The sequence below is a fragment of the Emys orbicularis genome, chromosome 1 (assembly GCF_028017835.1).
Source record: "Emys orbicularis isolate rEmyOrb1 chromosome 1, rEmyOrb1.hap1, whole genome shotgun sequence".
In the NCBI taxonomy this organism is placed as follows: Eukaryota; Metazoa; Chordata; order Testudines; family Emydidae; genus Emys; species Emys orbicularis.
This window is the reverse complement of record NC_088683.1, coordinates 350,179,702-350,199,735: the sequence shown is the minus strand read 5'-3', so window position 1 is coordinate 350,199,735 and position 20,034 is coordinate 350,179,702. Positions and strand designations below refer to the sequence as shown.

At 44.1% G+C, this 20,034-nt stretch overlaps 1 protein-coding gene across 1 annotated transcript in view; it reads right to left on the bottom strand.

Moving 5' to 3' along the window:
• Nucleotides 1-2,109: 2,109 nt before the first annotated feature.
• PRCP (prolylcarboxypeptidase) overlaps nucleotides 2,110-20,034 on the bottom strand; it is a 62,740-nt gene continuing 44,815 nt past the window's right edge. Inside the window, exons 4-9 of the mRNA XM_065422496.1 lie at nucleotides 19,694-19,875; nucleotides 16,033-16,190; nucleotides 14,314-14,486; nucleotides 9,199-9,363; nucleotides 7,979-8,166; nucleotides 2,110-2,314 (exon numbers count right to left, since the gene is read on the bottom strand). Of these exons, the coding sequence (XP_065278568.1) occupies nucleotides 2,110-2,314; nucleotides 7,979-8,166; nucleotides 9,199-9,363; nucleotides 14,314-14,486; nucleotides 16,033-16,190; nucleotides 19,694-19,875 (1,071 nt within the window). The remainder of the gene's footprint in view (nucleotides 2,315-7,978; nucleotides 8,167-9,198; nucleotides 9,364-14,313; nucleotides 14,487-16,032; nucleotides 16,191-19,693; nucleotides 19,876-20,034) is intronic.

The window sequence follows — 20,034 nt, the reverse complement described above, 5'->3', positions numbered from 1 at the left end:
TTCCCCTTGCACTAGGATGCTTCTCTGGTCTCACTCTTTATAGGCTCCAAAGTGATTACTTGCTAAAGACAGAGCGTGAAAGGTCCAGACTGCTGAACCTGAACATAAAGGCCTCCTTGTTCAAATCAACCTTTCCTAGAACACTGGAGCAAAAGCAAGGATATGCCAAGAGCTCTGTCAAGAAGAGAACCAGACGTACTGGAGTGTATCAAAAAAATTAAAGGTTCGGAATTAGATCTATTTTGTTCCTAGAAAATGCTGGATTGCGTGGGAATGTAAAAAGCAGCCTGGAGTAAGAAGAAATGTTGTATTTTAGGCTGATAAATACAAATGAAACTGGAATTCTAAGAGACCCTTGGGTCCGTTTGTTGCGTTGAGACTTTCTGAAATGAAATTATCTAGTCCTGTTCGCCTAGAAAGGGGGCCTTTTGGAAGGAGGCTTTCAGTGTGAACAAAGCCAAGGCTGCAAAGTGAGAGGACTCTCTCAGCCATTTATTAACGCCAAATATGCTGTCTGCATGAATTGGGCAGTTTGTCTCTTGTGGAAGCCCTACAGAAAGCCATCTAGTGCACCTGCCCTGCTGAGCACTGCCTCACGCTTTGGGTAATGGTGTCCGAACAGTTTAGCTGCGTTCTGAATAGTTTGCCCTGCAAACAATTTTTAAAAGGCCTTTATTGAACCACCATCAGCAACCAGACCATGCAGAATCTCATCAATACACAGAAAAGGAAAAGAAAACAAGGTCCAGCCCCAATTATTTGTCACTTAATACGATCTAGCTAGCACGAGTACTGTGTCAGGTTCCCTCTCAGTAGAAGAGTTTAAAGAAAGTTTCCCAGTGATGCTCTGAAAAAAAAAAAACAAATAAAATGTTTGTGGGAAAGCAACAAGGAAGAAAATACCCACCTTTCTCTTTGGCGGCAGCAGATATCCTAGCCCTGGACCTAAGGGAAGCAGTGGGGGAGGAAGAAAAGTGATAAATTGTGCACAGCCAATCAATTAGAGAATTAATCAACAAATGTGTGTTTAGGGGCCAGTCCTGTTTGTTCTGTGCAGAGGAGAATAGAAACAACCATACAGTATATGACAACTTGGTTAAGATGCTGCTGAAAACAAGAAAAATATTTAGCTGATTCCTACTATTCTGCTTTAAAAAAAAAAAAAAAAAAAAAAAAAAAAAAAAGGTCTTTCCGCCCATGAAACCACATCCAAATGTGGTTTTGTTCCTACTCTAAAATAATTGCTCCTCCCTCCACCTCTCACCATATAAAAATGGTTTGTATCCCCATGTAACTCTCCAATACAGAGGTGACAACTGTCTGAAGCCAAGGGATCACCAAAACTCAGCTCCCTATCATGGTTCGGTTTTAACTGGAGGTTGGAAACAATAAAAGTTCTCCTGGAAAGCTTGGAGAGACTTGCAAGCAGTCACTAAAGACAAGGGTTTGCCTGTAGGAGGCAATACTCAGCAGGTCTCCCTATACTTCTCAACTGAACAGATGTGGTGTCTCACTCTCTGGGTTAGAGTATTAACTAATTAGTCTGTGTCTGATAGAAGACAGCATACGTGCAGTTTGTGTTGATAGGGGCAAGTTCTAGGGCAGATCTCAGCTGGGGCGCTCCTGTCGGAGCTCTGGCAATTTACACCAGCTGAGATGCAGCCCTTGCATTGAGACCCAGTTGAAATCAGTGAGAGCTTTGCCATGGAGTTTAGTGGTCCCTGCGTCTGGTCAAGCACACACTTCGCTAGTAACTTTGGAAACTGATTTTGTGAGGATATATGGGGCCTAGCAGGAATCAGGCCCCACACAAGCATGTTGCAAAGAGGATGTAATGCAGCATTTGGTAGTAGCAGAACAGGAAAGCATGCCACCATGGGTGACTCAATCCATGTACTTTATTGATTGAGGTTTGCTACTGGAGCAGACTTCCAACTGACAGCCACCTCCTCTACCCCCAGTGAAAGGCACAGTGCTGACAAACAGCTAGTAAAGGAAGAGAGGAAGCAGGGGTGAACAACGTTTTGAACAGAACTCTGTAATAAGGGCCTGATCCTGCTCCCATTGAAGCCAATGGGAGATAATGACCACCATTATTACAGTACCACTTTAGTGCTTATGCCTGGACTTTTCAATCCATTGCTTCATGTACTGAACTTCCAAGGCCCGGGCTTGCAGCACAGATTTGGGGTCACCGGGATTGCTGGCACGCAGGTCCAAGTGATGAGCTCCTTCTGGGATCACAATTGCAATGAGAGAGTCTGTGATGTTCCGAGTCACTCCACCTCCAGACCACGGGTCCAATCCGCCATTGCTATAAGGAAAGTCCATATAGCCCGTTAGATTACAGTTACTATCCCGAGTGACGGTACCGGTGTGATAAAGCTAGGGGTCTCTCAACAGCCACTGTTACGATCAGAGGCTCAGTATTCAGGATAGACCCAAATTCTACAACAAAGTCCCCCTGCTCTGTGGTGTTCTGCTTCAGCATTCTGCCACCAACTAGGGCCCAGACTGTCCCCTCCCACACGAAAAAGCCACAGAAAGGAACGTCTCATGAGGACAACTCAGTGAAAAATTCAGTGCAAAGGTTACCGTAGATTGCCACACAAGGCAATCTTACTTATTGATCCCAGGAGATGACAAGAAGCCACAGGGAAGGAGAGGATGGCCCTATCTGCCCACTCTCCTAGCAGAAGGGCTCCCTTGGGCCTGTATTTTCAGACTCCCACCAGACAATGGCAGCTCCTGGGGGCTTTGGCTCAGAATCCGAGGCAGTATTAACTTTCCCAGCTAACAGAGACAGAGGGGAGGACAATTGAGAGTCTCATCCCCATGACCCATCCACTCCACATTTTGAAGGTTTTCTCCAGATTCATAGGGGCTAGAAATGCACAACCCAATCCTGCAAGGCACAGACTATCCTCAGCTGCCAGTGCAACTGGTGAGAGTTAAGCACATTCCGCCCCTTGGGGACATTCATCTCAGACAATGTGTCCTGCTAATGCTCTTACGCAGTATTTTTCATCCAGGGAGTATAGAATTTAAAGCACTGAGTGTACGGGTCAGATTGTGATACCTATAGCACCTTACACCATGAACAGTCCTACCCAAGTGAACGGGGCTACTTGTGGAATAACATACCACTCAGTGGGGAGTAAGGGTATCACATTCTGGCTCAGTATGATTTGTATGAACTCCTCGGGGATCCATTTCTGCCCTCACTGAAATCCAGCTCCTCATGAGATAAAATGTGGCCATTTTTTCATAGAGTTCAGCAACAACATGCAACAGCTTAAACAGGAACTGAAGTAGCCTACATTCACTTAAACTTACTGGGGGAATCGAGCCAGCTTCGTTTGCAAATTCACATTCAAATGGGTATACTTTTCAACACCGATTGCCTTTTCCAGACAGAATAAGAGTGACTGTCACAGAGTGATAGGTCAATATACTTCTATCTTCTCTTTTCCCTTCTGCACTTTCGGTACCAAGCTATTCATTTATTTATGCCTTTATTTTAATGCCTTTTCTGCAAAAATAATGGAGCAACTTCCCTGTTTTTACAGATGGGTCAACTGGGAAAGGTCCAAGTTTTTCAAAGTGCCCAGGAATTTTGGGTGCCCAGCTGGAGACACCATCCGGTGGACACTTCTGAAAATTCAAGCCCTCCAGGCAACAATCTAAACCCCATTGAAATCAATGGGAGGCTTTCCACTGGCTTTGGATCAGGTCCAACGTGATTTACCCAACTCCATACAGCAAATCAGTGGCAGAATCAGGATTGGCATTTAAGAGTGTCTAATTCCCAATCCTGGGCTCAGTCCACTAACGTATGTTACTTTTCCCCCCATCCCTTCCATTCAACAACGTTATCTCTAGTGCCATCTCTCCAGATGAAAGGAGGAGACTTTGGACAGCACACCAAATAAACGCATAGTCTCTGGGGGTAATCCTTATTTGTTCACTCCCATTTAAATCAGGGGAACTGTTGCAAGAAGAAGGATTATAGCCCTGGGCCCTTTTATTTTATTTTATTTAGAATGCAAGTTTTAAGTTAAATCTTTCAGATACTCTTCCTGGGACACAAAAGACGTTTCTATTACATCTGTAGTCACCACGCAGCTAAAAATATGTTAGGTTAGATCTCATGCTGTTGCTTGGACAGCACAGAGGCCATTGAACACTTTGTGCACCTTCATGATGTTCTGTCCTGAGCCAAATCTGGTGCGTTACGGGATCAGATGCCTAGAGGGACAGGGGTCTGTTAATGTCACACAGCCATTGTGTTTCATAAAAATATCACAGTCGATTACACTCAAAACATTTGTCTCCATCTCCAACTTTTGACCTTAAAGAACTACAAATAAAAACCGACTGTGTTTGAACTATAGTATTATAGTGTTTGTTTTTCCTCAGTGGAAAAATACAGAAAATCTTGCATCTCTCTCTGTACCTCTAATTTCAATACATCTTAATATGGCTCAGGAGAAAAAAAACATTCTGTATTTGCAAAACAAAAACGCATAGAGAGAGCTGCACAATAAGCAAAATGCATTTGATTTAAAAGGTCGCCTGAATCAGCCCAGTGCCTTAGCAACAGTAAGTTGAGTTGCTGAGAGACCCAAAATGTACATGGACTTGGATTTCTTGGTCCCACTCATGTGGAAATTAAAGCATGCAGCAGGAAAACAACACCATCCCTGGCTTTCATGGGAGAGTCTGGCTGCTCCATCCAAGGTTCTGGCCAACGTGCCAAGTGATGGCATTGGCAGCATTGATGTAGATTGAGAAACAATGCTCAGTAGGGGCTTTATCCTGGAAGGTGCTGAATGATCGGATCCTGATCCGCTAAGGCAGTTAAGCATGTGCTTAACTTTAAGCATATGAATAGTCCTATTTACTAGTGCTTTGCTGAGCATCTTGCAACTAAAGAGTCTGAGAATACAAGAGAATAAATTCAAGCAAACACTCATTTTTATCCAAGTGAAATAATATTCAGGAGTCAGCCATTCCTCTCCATTCACTACATGGTTACGAATGCTTCTTGAGGGACAAGTTCCAAAGCAAATCATCATCTACAAGGATCCTGGTGAGGCTTTGAAAAAAATCAAGTTTCCAGTGTAAAGTTCCTATTTCCCACCCCCATCATTAGTTCTTTATCCCTGCCATCACTGCCCAGTACGGACAGTACAAACAGAACTTCCTAAAGGGCCCTGACCCTAAAGAAACATCCCTATGAGAAAGCTCTCAACCCATTTTCTCAGACCAGGCTCATCTGCCTCCCTCACCCCCCGCCCCTCCTAGGGACCAGGAGAAGCAGCTGGGAGGAGCCTTCACAGTCTAACATCATCACTCTGAAACTTGCCACTTGCAACAAAAACCTCTACAATCCCACGTGTTAACGGGATTAAAGTATGGTTTCCACCATGATGCAAGGTTTCCATGCCATGCCAACTGAAAAACTGAATAGCTTCCAATAAGACTCTCTGGTATGAAAATTGCTGAGAGTGAAAGAGTCGCTGCAAACACCAAGCTCACAAAGCTAAAGTTGTAATAAAGGTGCACTCTCCCGGAAAGCCATACCACATCGGCTGTGGTCTCAGTAGCGTTCACAAGCTGAGAGAGTTTGATGGAAGATCTCCAAGGAGCTACAGAAGTGGTGCTGGGGATTTCTCTGAGTCAATACTGACTAATGCCTCAGCACAGTGCTCTAGGACACTGCTGCTAAGGGTGTCATCTTTTGGATAAGAGGGCAGAAGTCATGACCATTTTTGTTTCTTATATATCTCAGGGCATTTTTTGTAGGAGTAGAGACATCAGTTCCAGTATCCTGGCCAAATTCCAATCTGGGTAATTACATTCAACCTGGAGAAAATCCGCCCAACAGTTCCATTCCAATATAGTATGCTTCACTCACTGTCCTAAAACTGTTGTGTGAGTTAAAAAATAATAATATAGATAGATATACCTAACTCTTAGAACTGGAAGGGACCCTGAAAGGTAATTGAGTCCAGCCCCCTGCCTTCACTAGCAGGACCAAGTACTGATTTTTGCCCCAAATCCCTAAGTGGCCCCCTCAAGGATTGAACTCATAACCCTGGGTTTAGCAGGCCAATGCTCATACCACTGAGCTATCCCTCCCCCCCCTTGGAGTTAAACAGATGTTGCATTTTACTCCATGTGGGGCTGCATCTCCATGGTGGGTGTAGGGATTCTTTGTGGCCCTTCAGGATATGTGAGAGAGAGAGAGAGAGGTAGAGGTGTGTGTGTGTGTGTGTGTGTGTGTGTGTGTGTGTGTGTCCGTCCGTCCGTCCGTCCCCCCCACAGGGAAACAGCTCAGCTTCTGGTCCAAAGCATTGTGTGTAAAGCACTTCTTTTTCATTCATTTGGTTGCTTTCAAGCTTTTCTGGTTTCAAATGCCCTGAGCTGGCATGAATGCTTAAACATGCTTTAAATATGTTTGTTTGCTCATCTGTCAATTTCTAAAGCAGAATCATACTGTACAATTTTGTGGAATCTTATTAAGAACAAGCAACAATTTGCAGGAACTAAACTAGAAGATTTGGGGTTGTTTTTTTCTTTTCTTTTTTTTATCATTTAAAGAAAGTTTTCCATCAAAGCACAGTTTCACACTTTGGAGCAGATACCTGCTGGGGAAGGAACAGCAAGAGACCAATAAGAGAGAAAAGCAATAGGCCTTTGGAGCTAAGAGACCAAAGTCAGAGGCTGAAATCCTGAGACTAATCCCTGATTCAAGCCAGGATGCCTTACTTTTAAAATACACAGCTATTTACTAGGTCCCAAAGACTAATTCTGACTTTTGTTTAAAGAAGTTTCTTTTCTAAAGGAACTTGAACAATTTGAACGATAGCACAAGAGGTCTCTCGGGGAGCTGCCAGCGGTAGGCAATCACTGTGTGCTGCATCAGAAGGAAGACTGATCTCCCTATCAGAGTTCCTAGCTTTCTCTCTTTAAAAATAAAGGGGGGAAGAAGTCTAGAAAGCTGCTTAAGAAACAATGATTAATAGTCGTTTGCTGAAAGAGTTGTCTCGTGTTAGGAAAGGAGGGCCGGTTTGTGAGTTTGGGGTCTATACTACAAATTATATTTATACTCCCCTCATTTTCTTATTAAAAGAAGGATCATTCCCCATGTTACAGAGACTAGGAGATGGGCTGTAAAAGATTAGGCTACTGGTTTCTATATTGAGAGGTAGACTGGGAAAGAGGCAGGAGGTCCCCAGAATCTCTGCTAAAAGGGCCTGAGAATGAAACTGGTGAAAGGGGGCCAGAAGGAGACGTAGTAGACAGACAGAAGGGCAAGGAACCCTGGGAAGGGGCAAGTTGGTGTGGACTTGGTGACAGAGCTGACAGGCAGACCCGGGGGCTGGCAACAACCAGTATTCCTGGAGTACCCCAACAAGTGGGTGTGTGAGACTGGGCAGCCAACATCCCAGAGGGAAATTAAGAGACTCAGGCCTTGGCCAAGAGAACAGAGGGCTTGAGACATGACCCAAATGCTGGCTTCCATTTTCAGGGCCCAAAGCTAAGGCTTTCAAAAGAGGGTGGGTGGCAGCTCCCCTGCATCCAGCTGAGGGAGGGAAGGTTGCTCCAGCCCACAGCAGAGGCTGTGACTCAGGGTGACAGATGGGGCAAAAGACTCCTGGTGTTGGAGTTTGTGTTTTTTAGACTTCCATTTACCGGGGAAGAGATGTTTCCTCACAGAAACAGAGCCACACTCCACAAAGCCATAAGCCAAATTCACCTTTCAGAGGTGCACATGCAACTCTCATCAACTTCTGCAAGAGCACCGAGGAGAGAATTGGGGAACGCTGGGAACTCCTGGCTACGGCTGCACATTAGATGAAACAAAAAGTGTAGAGGCTTGTGGTTTTGGTGCTCAAAGCCCCAGATTCTATCCCCACCAGCAACCCATGTTGGTAGAGGGGGAATGTTACAGAAGCTGAAGTAAGCTCACCTGAAGATGATGTTACTGTGTGAACTGATGTTTTTCCCTCCATACACAGAAGGAATCCAGTGAGGGCGAGGCCTCACTTTCCACAGTTTGAAGCATTCTTCAGAGAAGACATGGAAGTTCCATTTCCTAGTCTCAAACATGTCATTGACACCATCTGTGCACATGGGCATCACCATTTCTGTGCAAGCCTGGAAGGCAGAGCAGGAAAATGTAACAGTGGCCTCTGTGGGACACTTTAAATATGCTAGTTGTGGCTATAGCTGTACTGTAAAGGAGGACTCTTTTCAATGCCTTACATAACAATAGATATTTGCTACATATTAAAATGCAGACACTGAGCCACAAACTACTTGCCTTTCCCAGACCAGTTGTCCCACTGACCTCAATACCACTAGCCAGAGGACACATCAGAAGTGGTTCTATTTGAATAAACCAGAATCAATTTACCCTTGTAAATTTACATGGACTCAAATTCAGGTTTTTTTGCTGGAACTTAATGGTTTGCTTCTAATAAAAATGTTGGTGTGAATCTTAAACCAATCGTCAAACACCCAGGAGCCCCGAGTTCTGTTCCCCGCTCTGCCACTATCTTGCAGTGTGACCTTGTGCAAGTCACTTCCCCTCTATATATCTCAGTCTCCCCACCTATAAAATGGGGATAATGGTACTGACCTTCCATTGTCAAGAGCTTTATGCCCTAAAGATGAAAAGTGCTGTAAACATTCATTATTTTAATTCTTGACGATTTTCCCTACTGCATATCTGCAGGTCACCAGGACATATTACTCATGTCATTAAAAAGGTTCCACCCTATTCACCACCATACATACAAGCTCAAGATAACGTTCAGGTTCTGTTAACCGATTTCACAGATAAAGACTGAAATAATATTTTAAGATCACAGTCTAATTCATAGAAATCATCTAACACAAACTCCTTTGTTGGGAAGGCCAGGACTGTTCACAAAAGCTAATGATAATCCCTTGACACATTCCTATTGAGTTCTAGACGAGCTTGATTTTGGAAAAAATGAGGTCTGACACTCAGTTGGTGCAAACGGCACAGCTTGTGTTGATTTCTCAGTGAAGGTATGCCAATTTACAGCAACCAAGGGTCTGCACCCATATATTAACACAAGTTAAAGGATTCTGACAGAATGAATTGAGAATTCACAATAGCTTTGGCACTTTGGACATTTTGGAAAAGGTTTGTGTATGTACCTGATAGTACCAGCCCGTCAGCCCAAGATTTCTTGTGGCACTCTGAGACGTGTTAAGGCACGATGCAGCTCCTGAGTAGTTGTAGTAGACATTTACTGCCTGGAAAACATTCTGTAGCAATAATTTGTCTGGCAGTTTGGGATTCTTCAAGAACTTGCAAACTACCTATAGCAAGAGAAAGGGGGAAATGTCTCTAATGATGCCCTTGACACAGACTGACCAAACCTGAGAACAAGTCAGGTATGGTGCACTGCTTTCTTTTGAAAGTTTTGTCAATCTGAACTACAGCATTTCTTGGACACCCTATTTAATTTTATGGTATATATTACCAAGACAATTATATTAAATCAGAAAAACAGAAATATAAATTACATGTAATGCAGCTGAGTTATTTTGCTGCTAGGACCCAACATTTTGAATTTCCCGATTTTATTTCAACTGTACAACCTTAATATTGCATTAGCGGTTTCTGCATCTGTGATAAATGAAGGGGAGGGGTAGTTCCCTTTTATGGACACCCAGCCAGCCCGTTAGCTATAAAATCCATCTTGGTAGCTGCTATCTACTTGCTTTACCTGTAAAGGGTTAAAAAAGTCTCCAAATGAAGGAAAGGGAGTGGGCACCTGACCAAAAGAGCCAATGGGAAGGCTAGAACTTTTTAAAATGGGGAAAAAGCTTCCCTTTGTCGGTCTGTTGTTGTTCTCCAGGGAAGAGGGGAGCAGTTGTGCTGTGAGAAGCTGGAGACCAGATGTGAAAATCATCAGATCATAACTAGAACTACTTATTTGAAACTCCCCAAATATGTAAGTAGATCAGGAATGTTTAGAAAGACGCGAGTAGGGTTATTTCCTTTATTTTTGTACGGCTTGTGGACTCCTCTGTGCTAACCCCAAATGCTTTTGTGTTGCTTGTAACCTTTAGGCTGGACCTCAAGAAGGTTATTCTTGATGTTTAATTTTTGTATGTGGGTTTTTTAAATTTAGCAAAAGCCTAAGTTTCAGATGTATTTTCTTTCTTTTGTTTTTAATAAAATTTACCTTTTTTAAAACTAACAGGATTTGGATGTGTGTGTCTGAAGAGGTTTGTGCACATGTTTTTTAGTTAGCTGGTGACAACAGATGATTTGTTTTCCTTTCTCGGGTCTTCCCCTGAGCGGGGTGAAAGGGCTTGAGGGTACCCCAAAGGAAGGAATTCCCAAGTGCACCTTCCTGAGTTCCAACGGGTTTTGCATTTGGGTGGTGGCAGCATCTACCCATCCAAGGTCAGAGAAAAGCTGTAACCTTGGGAGTTTAATACAAGCCTGGAGTAGCCAGTATTAGAGTCCTTGCAGGCCCCCACCTTCTGCACTCAAAGTGCCAGAGTGGGGAATCAGCCTTGACAGCATCCAATTCCCTTGCTTTATAAAAATAGATTATGCTTAATAATTAGTTAGAAAAGTTAATAAATAATTTGGAGTTCCTTTGGGATGAAAAATGTCTCCTAAAAATGTACGTTCATTGCATCTAGCACAATGGGGCTCCAATCCATGGCTGGGGCTTCTAGATGCTACTGTAATATAAATAATAAATCAACATAAATTGGGAAGTTTCTCATTTTTAAAGTGATACTGTTTTTAATCACTCTAGCAGGTTTTTTTATTTCTTCAGCTCTGGAAAACATCTTGGAAGGAGGCACTGTGCTGCTGGAGAATTAAATCAACGCTGGGTTTGGTTTGTAGCTCAGGGTTAAATCCTGGCCTACATCACACCATGATCTGCCTCCACACAGATTTTCCCCCTTCCCAAACAGAAGAGGTACGTGGCAGCTGACTCCTGAGCACAGCTCCCTTCTTATCTCCTGCTCTGTGGAGGGCTCTCAGTAAGTCTGGGACCTACATGAGGAAGGGCAGAGACTGAGCATCCTAATGGTAAGTGTGGGGAGGGCCAGGGCACATCCATCAGACCCCAGTCCCCAATTCAGTCTTCATTTGGGTGGCCATGGGAATCCCTGTTAGTGTGGCTCCTGCCAGGGACTGGGGGAGATGCACCATGGCTCTAGAGCAGTTGTGAAGTCACATGGATTCCTGTGCAAACAGTTCTGGCCACCTGTAGAACTTCTGGGATCTACACGGTTTGGGGGCAGGCTCCGTAGCTCATTGTGGGAATGTGTGTGTGTTGGAGGGAGGGGGCAGTGTGCAAATCCTGTCCCCATGAAAAGATAATCCAGAAGAAACTCTGGGAGGGGATATTTGTGTAACTTTCCTCTCCCCTTAGCCTCTTCCCACAGACTTATGGGGGGCAGAGGTGTGCAATCCAGCCCCCTGCAGGGTGCGGAGAGTACCTGTAACCCCCCCTAAAGCTGAAGGGAGTTGCTGGTGCTCAGCAATATAGCTCACTTTGGGCTGGGAATAACATTCAGTAAGGGTATGCCTTCACGAGGAGGAAAGGTGTGTTCTTTCCTCCTGTTAGCTAACAGAGTGCCTAATACAAGGTAAAATCCTACCGAAGAAGAGGTAATTACCAGTTTTAGCACAAGTTAGCAGGTTGAAGTAGGGGCTATGGGGGAGCCTAGAGTTGTCTGTGACCTGCGAACTCAGGCAGTTCATAGTTTTAACATGAGTGAGCAACTCCAGGCTGCCCCATAGCAGTGTTAACACAAGTTAACCTCGACCTCGACCTGCTAACTCCCGCTTCGTCACTAGGACTTTACCTTGTGTTAGCTAAGAGGAGGCAAGAACATACTAGTAAAGACAAGGCCTAAGTGTAAGTCACCAACTCTTCTGCCATCATTATTAAGAGAGCTTTCTGCCTTGGCTAGTTTCAGTGCTTAGTTTGTGCCAGGGCTTGCCAGGGCTGAGCCCCGGCACCGCTAGGCTTGGCAGTTCATAGCCCTGGCACCTCTGGGCTTGGCAGTTCATAGCCCTGGCACCTCTGGGCTTGTTGCATCAGTTATGAATGTAAAAAAGTTGCTTGAGACCCAGCACCTAATTGCTTGAGCCCTGGCAGCTCTTTCATTACAAATGAAGCACTGACTAGGTTCACTAACCAGCTCTGCCCCTGAGCAGTTAAAGGCGCTGAAAGCTCACTCACTAGTGCCCTGGTGCACTGCAGAAGGTAAAGATGAGAGTCTAAAGAGCTGCAGACAGCCCTACTTCTGTAGATCAAGCACCGGGGTGGAAGCTGAGAGACCAATCACTTCTCAGAGGGCACCATCCGCCCACACTAGAGAAAGGATTATGCAGACACATTCAGCTATTCTAACAGTTTTCTTCCCCTAAGCTCTCAATACCCTTCTCACTCTCACTCAGCTAATCACATTAGTTTTGTCATTAGAGCTCACATTTCATAGAAGGTACCTAAACAGCTTAAACCACCCAGAGAGGTCGCATACATTAGAAGCGCCAAGACAAACAGGAAGGGTTTGCTATTTCATATCTTACTGAGCCACTGTGACTCACTCAAACCTTTGAGCTCCATCTATCAGTAACAGAACAGCAAATTCAGGGATGGGAGTGAGGCAGTAATGTGCATCCTTCAAGCTGCATTTAGACAGATAAGAGACTGAAATCGAACTGAGGGTATTTATGCTGATGGGAGAGCAGCAAAGGACAGGTGAATTTCCATTCTCCCCCGCTTTCCTTTCTTTTTCCTTCCACCAGTCAAGTCTATGTTTATTTTTGTATGCATGTTTCAGCTTTTGTTAACAAGCCAGAGCAAGTCAAGCCCACCTATGCACACAACATGACAATACACAGTGCGAGGACATGACAAGAAAACCACATTGAAGCACAATTCAGCAAATCCCTTACTCATCTCCAGATTCTGCTTTCCTTGCTCACCCAGAGTAGTACCTCATGCTCAAATCCAAGGGACCATTCCTAAGGGACTACTCCGTATGAGCAGAAGTGCTTGGGTGAGTAACTAGTCCCATTCAAATAAACCACACTACCCACATTAGCAAGATTTTTCCAGCAGGATCAATCCCTTATGTGGCGTATAAAACCAAGTCTGCTGACTAAAGGAGATCAACAGTTTGTCTGTTCAGAATTTAGGTTTAATGGAGGATAACACTGGTATTGACTTTATTTCTTTTAATTTTACCTACTGTACTTCATTGGTAATTCATAGTAGCTCAAAGTGACTCAGAGGAATTCATTGAGGGGTTAACAGAGTAGAGGCAGGCAAGACCAAGAAGAAGTGGCTCAGAGGCAAGAAGCATTCCAAATAAGTAGGCTGGCAAATAAGGGAGTGGATGTGGAGAGCTGCAGCCAGGAGGTCAGAACACAGCTGCAAAAACAGTCTAGTTCTAGCACTTTGGGCCTCTGAAGACCAGAGGGATTTGGAAAGATCATAAGAGGGAAAGGCAACAGCTGAGATCATAGCAGATGAAGGTATGAATAAGGAGGAAAGCCGAGGGGAAGCAAAGACCAACAGCGACTTTCCAACAAGATGATGAAAGAGAAAAAAAAATGTTTGGGGCGGAGGATTGGCTCTACAGAGCCAACATGAGTAAAAAGGAATTAAACATATTTTTGACACTAAAATCAAGCAGCTGCGACTCCGATACACACAGGCAGCAGATCTGATGAGCCAGAAAGAGTCATTTTTACATGATCCCTTGGCAAAGCAGAGCTCTGGGGTGCAAGCACCCGGCGGCGCTTACCTCAAGCGGCTCTGCACACTGCCCCGTCCGCAGGGACCGTTACTGCAGCTCCTATTGGCTGTGGTTCCCGGCCAATGGGAGCTGCAGGGGCGGCGCTTGGGGCAGGGACAGTGTGCAGAGCGGAGGCCACTGGCTGCCCCTACACATAGGAGCCAGAGTGGGGGCCATGCCGCTGCTTCCGGGAGCCACATGGCACGACCCCTGACCCTGCTTCCCGGCTGGAGCACCGGAGGGGGCCATGCGGCTGCTTCCGGGAGCTGCATGGGGCGGCCCCTGACCCTGCTCCCCGGCTGGAGCTCAAGGGCTGGAATAAAATGGCTAGTGGGCCGGATTCGGCCCGCGGGCTGTAGTTTGCCCACCCCTGTCCTAGATCATGTGGGTTTTCTTTACTTTTTAAAAGCAGCAATTTGCAGCAAATCAGCGTGTCCCAGCCTAAAGCTGAATCAGTTATAGAAGATGTAGACGCTCATTTACCTGAACGGGCCAAGCTGGCAGGGGCTGTAAGAAATCAGCTTTATACGGATAGTTCACCATTGCCAAATTTACCCATGTTTCACTTAGCCAAGCTTTCAACACAGCAGCATCTTGCTTGCTTTTTAATGGGCTGCATAAGTGAAATGCGCTGGAAAGCCACTTCAAACCTTCATCTAAGCAAGAAGACATACAAATTAGTGGTTAATGTCCCTGGAGTCAGTCATACATCATAAAGGCTATGGATAGCGAGGACCCGAAACATGCCCCTGTTAGTGCAACTTCTCTCTTACCCTTTTCCCTTCCCTCGGTGTAATTAAGCCACTGAAGTTTCTTCACGTGTACACAAGCATTCCTGAGAGCAGAATCTGGTCCAGCGAGTATTTCAGTGAATGGACTACTCGGAGGTATGTGGATAGTGCATATCAGGCACATTAGGTTAATGTAAATCTGGCTGGTGTTTGGAGAACATGGTGTCTGACAAATTAACATAGTGAACACCACAAAGCAAGCCTTTCTTTTCTGAAAGGAAACATCGAACGTACCGGCTGAACGTACGAGAGCTGTCACTAGATAACTCACAGGACTCTGCTTGCCCTTCTCTCCCTTGTTTTGACTGGTTAAGAATCCCTCGGACTCAGTTTCCCATTTTTACAGACTAATTTATAATACTGGTTTCTCTAGTGGGGTCCTGAACTAGAACAGGAAAATAAATTTTAAAATCCCTGTGCTCTAGGTAGGCTGCAATCCCTTCTGATCTCTCCACCCTAGTGCTAAATGATAAATAGTGCAATGGCCAATTAAGATTTTCCCTTCCTCCTTTCCTGTTTATTTTTAAGCTAGGTTAAAAACAAAAACAAACAGACTACCTTTAAGGTCTGCTCTCCCATCCTCTTCCCTTCACCTTTTCTCATGAAATTAAAGATGTTGCCTTCCTTCCTAGTTTGCACCGCGCTGGAACGCGATAGCGATTCCTTAAGTTATGATCTGGAGCCAACTCCAGATCTGAAGTTTTCCCGGTGGTCAGGGAGGTTTGGACCTGGATTTTAAACCACTCTATAAAACTTGTACAAACCATATGCTATGCCAGCAGCAAGGTCTATTTTTAAGTTACCTTCCCCTTTTGAAAGGTTGATACTAGCAGACTTCAGAAATAGCATTTCAGTGGTAGCTAACCTCTTTTCTTTTACCCATTCCAGATAGAGGAAATAGCATAACTCTCTAGATCTAGACTAAGGTCTGCTATTTTTTAGTCATTTTAAACAACCTAGTTATTTACTTTGAAAAACTAGCTACAGTACTGAGCATGCAGATGTGTCATGGATTATGTTAGGCCATTGCAAGGTGTGGCCCTGGAAAACAAGGTAGACAAAGCTAGAACTCAAGCAGCGTGGAAATCTGGGTTTTTTTTGGGTCTGTAGTTGTTTACTTTAACAAATGTCTCCTGTTTCTATGTGGTATGATAGCATCGTCTACCTGTGTCCGATTCCACCTTCACAGTCAACTCCAAATGGTCTCATTTTAAACGTTCATTTTTTAAATGTAAAAGCTAATCCATAACAGCTGATGAAGGCTATGTTAAAAAAAATTAATGATACACATGAGACAATCACTCACACTTTATGCAATTTCAAATTTACAATGATTCTCTTTAGGCAAATTGCTTGAACTTTGTGATCCTTCAAAAAACATGATTTCTGAAAGGTCTTGCCAACTTCCTACCTGTGGAGGAGATGCGGTTAATGGCCCCCCAGGAATTCAGGATGCTCTCTGAGCAGCACTGCCCGCTCTTTTTGAAATCATTTGTCACTATACTGTAGAAAGTGCCACAGGGTACCAAATCCTCAAACTGCCAGATTGGGGCAGAGGCTGCAAGAGCTCTGTAGATGGAGACAGAAAGACAAGATTGTTTGGTGAAACATGTGCATCTAGCACCTCTAAAAAAATGAATCTCTGTCCTCATGGCAACACTTTCCTCACAGCTGCTGTCTTCTAATTAAAAGCTTCTAAAAATAGGTGCTTATAATTCATCTGTGACATTCTTGACTGAGAATTACATGAACAATATGTACATTTGCAAAAATATTCCACAAGATGGAGTGCAAAGCAAGTGGAAGTTTTAGCCATGTCAGATTATCTTTGGAAAATCATGGGAGACAGGAGAGATTCCAGAAGACTGGAAAAGGGCAAATATAATGCCCATCTATAAAAAGGGAAATAAAAACAACCCAGGAAACTACAAATCAGTTAGTTTAACTTCTGTGCCAGGGAAGATAATGGAGCAAGTAATTAAAGAAATCATCTGCAAACACTTAGAAGGTGGTTGCAACTGCTTTGGAAGATAGGGTCATAATTCAAAATGATCTGGACAAATTGGAGAAATGGTCTGAGGTAAACAGGATGAAGTTTAACAAAGACAAATGCAAAGTGCTCCACTTCAGAAGGAACAATCAGTTTCACACATACAGAATGGGAAGAGACTGTCTAGGAAGGAGTACGGCAGAAAGGGATCTAGGGGTTATAGTGGACCACAAGCTAAATATGAGTCAACAGTGTGATGCTGTTGCAAAAAAGCAAACATGATTCTGGGATGCATTAACAGATGTGTTGTGAGCAAGACACAAGAAGTCATTCTTCTGCTCTACTCTGCGCTGGTTAGGCCTCAATCCGAGTATTGTGTCCAGTTCTGGGCACTGCATTTCAAGAAAGATGTGGAGAAACTGGAGAGGGTCCAGAGAAGAGCAACAAGAATGATTAAAGGTCTAGAGAACAAGACCTATGAAGGAAGGCTGAAAGAACTGGGTTTGTTTAGTTTGGAAAAGAGAAGACTGAGAGGGGACATGATAGCAGTTTTCAGGTATCTAAAAGGGTGTCATAAGGAGGAGGGAGAAAACTTGTTCATCTTAGCCTCTAAGGATAGAACAAGAAGCAATGGGCTTAAACTGCAGCAAGGGAGGTCTAGGTTGGACATTAGGAAAAAGTTCTTAACTGTCAGGGTGGTTAAACACTGGAATAAATTGCCTAGGGAGGTTGTGGAATCTCCATCTCTGGAAATATTTAAGAGTAGGTTAGATAAATGTCTATCAGGGATGGTCTAGACAGTATTTGGTCCTGCCATGAGGGCAGGGGACTGGACTCGATGACCTCTCGAGGTCCCTTCCAGTCCTAGAATCTATGAATAAGATGCTAGTTCAAACATTTTTAAAAATTTTGCAGGCTCTTAGTCCACGTTTGTATTTATTTGTACAGTAGTGTCTAGAGACCCCAACTGAGATCAGACCCAGTATACTAGGCACTTATATATATACACATACATACATACATACATACACACACACACACACACTGAAGAGACAGTCTGTGCCACAGAGACCTTACCATCTAAATAAACAAGGCAGACAAAGGGTGGCAGAATTATTATCTCTATTTTACAGATGGGACTCTGGGGCACAGAGAGGCTAAGTGACTTGCCCAAGGTCACATGGAAAGTCTACTGTGGAACTGGGAACTGAACCCAGAGCTCCCAAGTCACAGGCCAGTGCCATAACCACAAGACAATCCTTTCCCAACAGCTATACAGTAATCCTATATAGGGTCTGATACAATACAAAATAGCAGTGGCTGCCTAGGTCATAAAAGCCACCGAAGGCTATGGATGCTGGCTCTGTGGCAGGAGAGCGTCAGACGCTGCAAAGCAAAGTCACCAAAAGAACCTTCCTATGATGAACTGTGAAGCTGTCCAAGGAAAGAGAGCATCCAGTAGTCAACTCTTGGGACAGCTGGGCAGTCTGCTTGCTGAGGCAAAGACCACGTAAGTTACAAACAACTCTACTAACTCCCTTGCATGTCTCCTGGAGGGTGGTAAGGTTGGCTCAAGCATTTAGAGGGCATATAGAGGAGCTTCTCTTACTTCTAGATACCAAGAAGAGAGCTTATGTTCACAATGGCATTGTGGGAAACCCTTACCCTCCAACACCATAGTTTATCCTGGAGCCTCTCTCTTTCCTCATGATGAGAAGAGGAATGTAAACAGAGGTGTTGAGTTTTCAGTCCAATGCGACTCTTTGCTCTTCTCCCTACCTGACCTTCAGAAAAAAGAGGGCAGCCAAGTGAAGTGTCCTGAACTTGGCCTGTCCCATATGAAGTTCTTCCCTAGCCAGCCAAGGGAAAGCTTGCCTGCACTTTAAGCCTTGAGGGGTGAGGAGAGTCCCACGCGCAACTACATTTGCTGCGTCAAGGAACAAAAATAGCCATTGTAAAACATATTGGCACTGGTCAGATATTCACTGAGTAAGAGTTTTGGGTTTTGCCAAAAATCCCAATCACTTTTTTCTTTTTGTTAATAAATTTTAAAAGTTACCTCGCCCCAGAGAGAGACAAAATCTTATCTGCCATCTGCAACTTTTAAGGACAATGGAGCCTGAAAAAAATCAGAAGACTCAAAAAGTCAACTTTCTTAAAAGGGATCACTTTAAAGTAATTATAACTTAATTAACAGGTTTACTTGAAAATCCTCAGAAAAAAGTCAACACTAGCTGCCAGCTTTCATATGTATTGCCCTTCCTCGAATCTTTGGAATCTCCTGGAGGGACAGAGTCACCAACACTGAGGTGCTCAAATGGACCAGCATACCCAGCATGCAAACACTCCCTCAAACAAAGACACCTCCACTGGCTTGGGCACGTGTGCCAAATGAATGATGGGCGCATCCCAAAGGACATCCTCTACGGTGAATTGGCATCTGGAAAAAGACCCAAAGGGCGCCCACAATTGCATTTCAAGGATGTGTGCAAGCGAGACTCAAAGAAACGGACTTGGATGTGGATCACTGGGAAGATCACACTCAAGACTACAGCCTTTGGAAATCAGAGCTTAAAGTTCACCGGAGTTACGAGAGGAAGCAGTCCAGCTTAGCAGAGGAGAAAAGAGCTCACAGAAGGCAGAGCCCAAAGGGTCGAAACATCGCCTTTAAATGTGAGAGATGCAGCAGAGATTGTCTCTCTTGAGTGGGTCTCTTCAGCCACAGCCGCAGCTGCCATAAAACCAACTGAGTAAATTCGTTACCACTCAGGGGCACATACCCATGGCCTCTTGAGACTGAAGGGTGCCTATATCTACCAACTGCTAGATTGTGTTCTGTAAATTTCAGAAGAGATTGTTATTGGCTGAAGAATAAAGTAAGAGACTGAATCCCTGTTTTAGATGAAAAATTTAACACAATCTTAACTCTGAGCTTTCAAGAGTGCCTCCACAATATTCATAGCTATAAGTGCAAATTATAAATGCAAAGAAGGATTAGGTCTTTCTAACAAATCCCTCTATTTCCAGGTCATTTTTTATGTGCCATTACTGATCTGTGTTTAAGCATAGCAACTGCACTTACCCAACCACCACATGAGGGTATTTCATTCTAAACCAGGCTGCAAGCATCCCTCCATAGGAACCCCCTATGGCAATCACAGGGGCATTTAGGGCTCCTGGAATTGTCTCCTTTAAGTGCTGAATTAGTATCGCAAAGTCTGCCAGAGCTTGTTCCGACGTCAAGTAATTCAGGTGTTTGGAATCCTGAAACAAGAACATATTATATAGTATGGGACAGATTTTCAAACACCAATCTTTGTTTTTCCCTTTGTAATTTGTGAGCTGCTGAGGATCACACCAGAGGTGGCTACATTTGGGCAACAGTTGAATTGATCTCTGCAAGTGTAGCTTGTAATTCTAGAA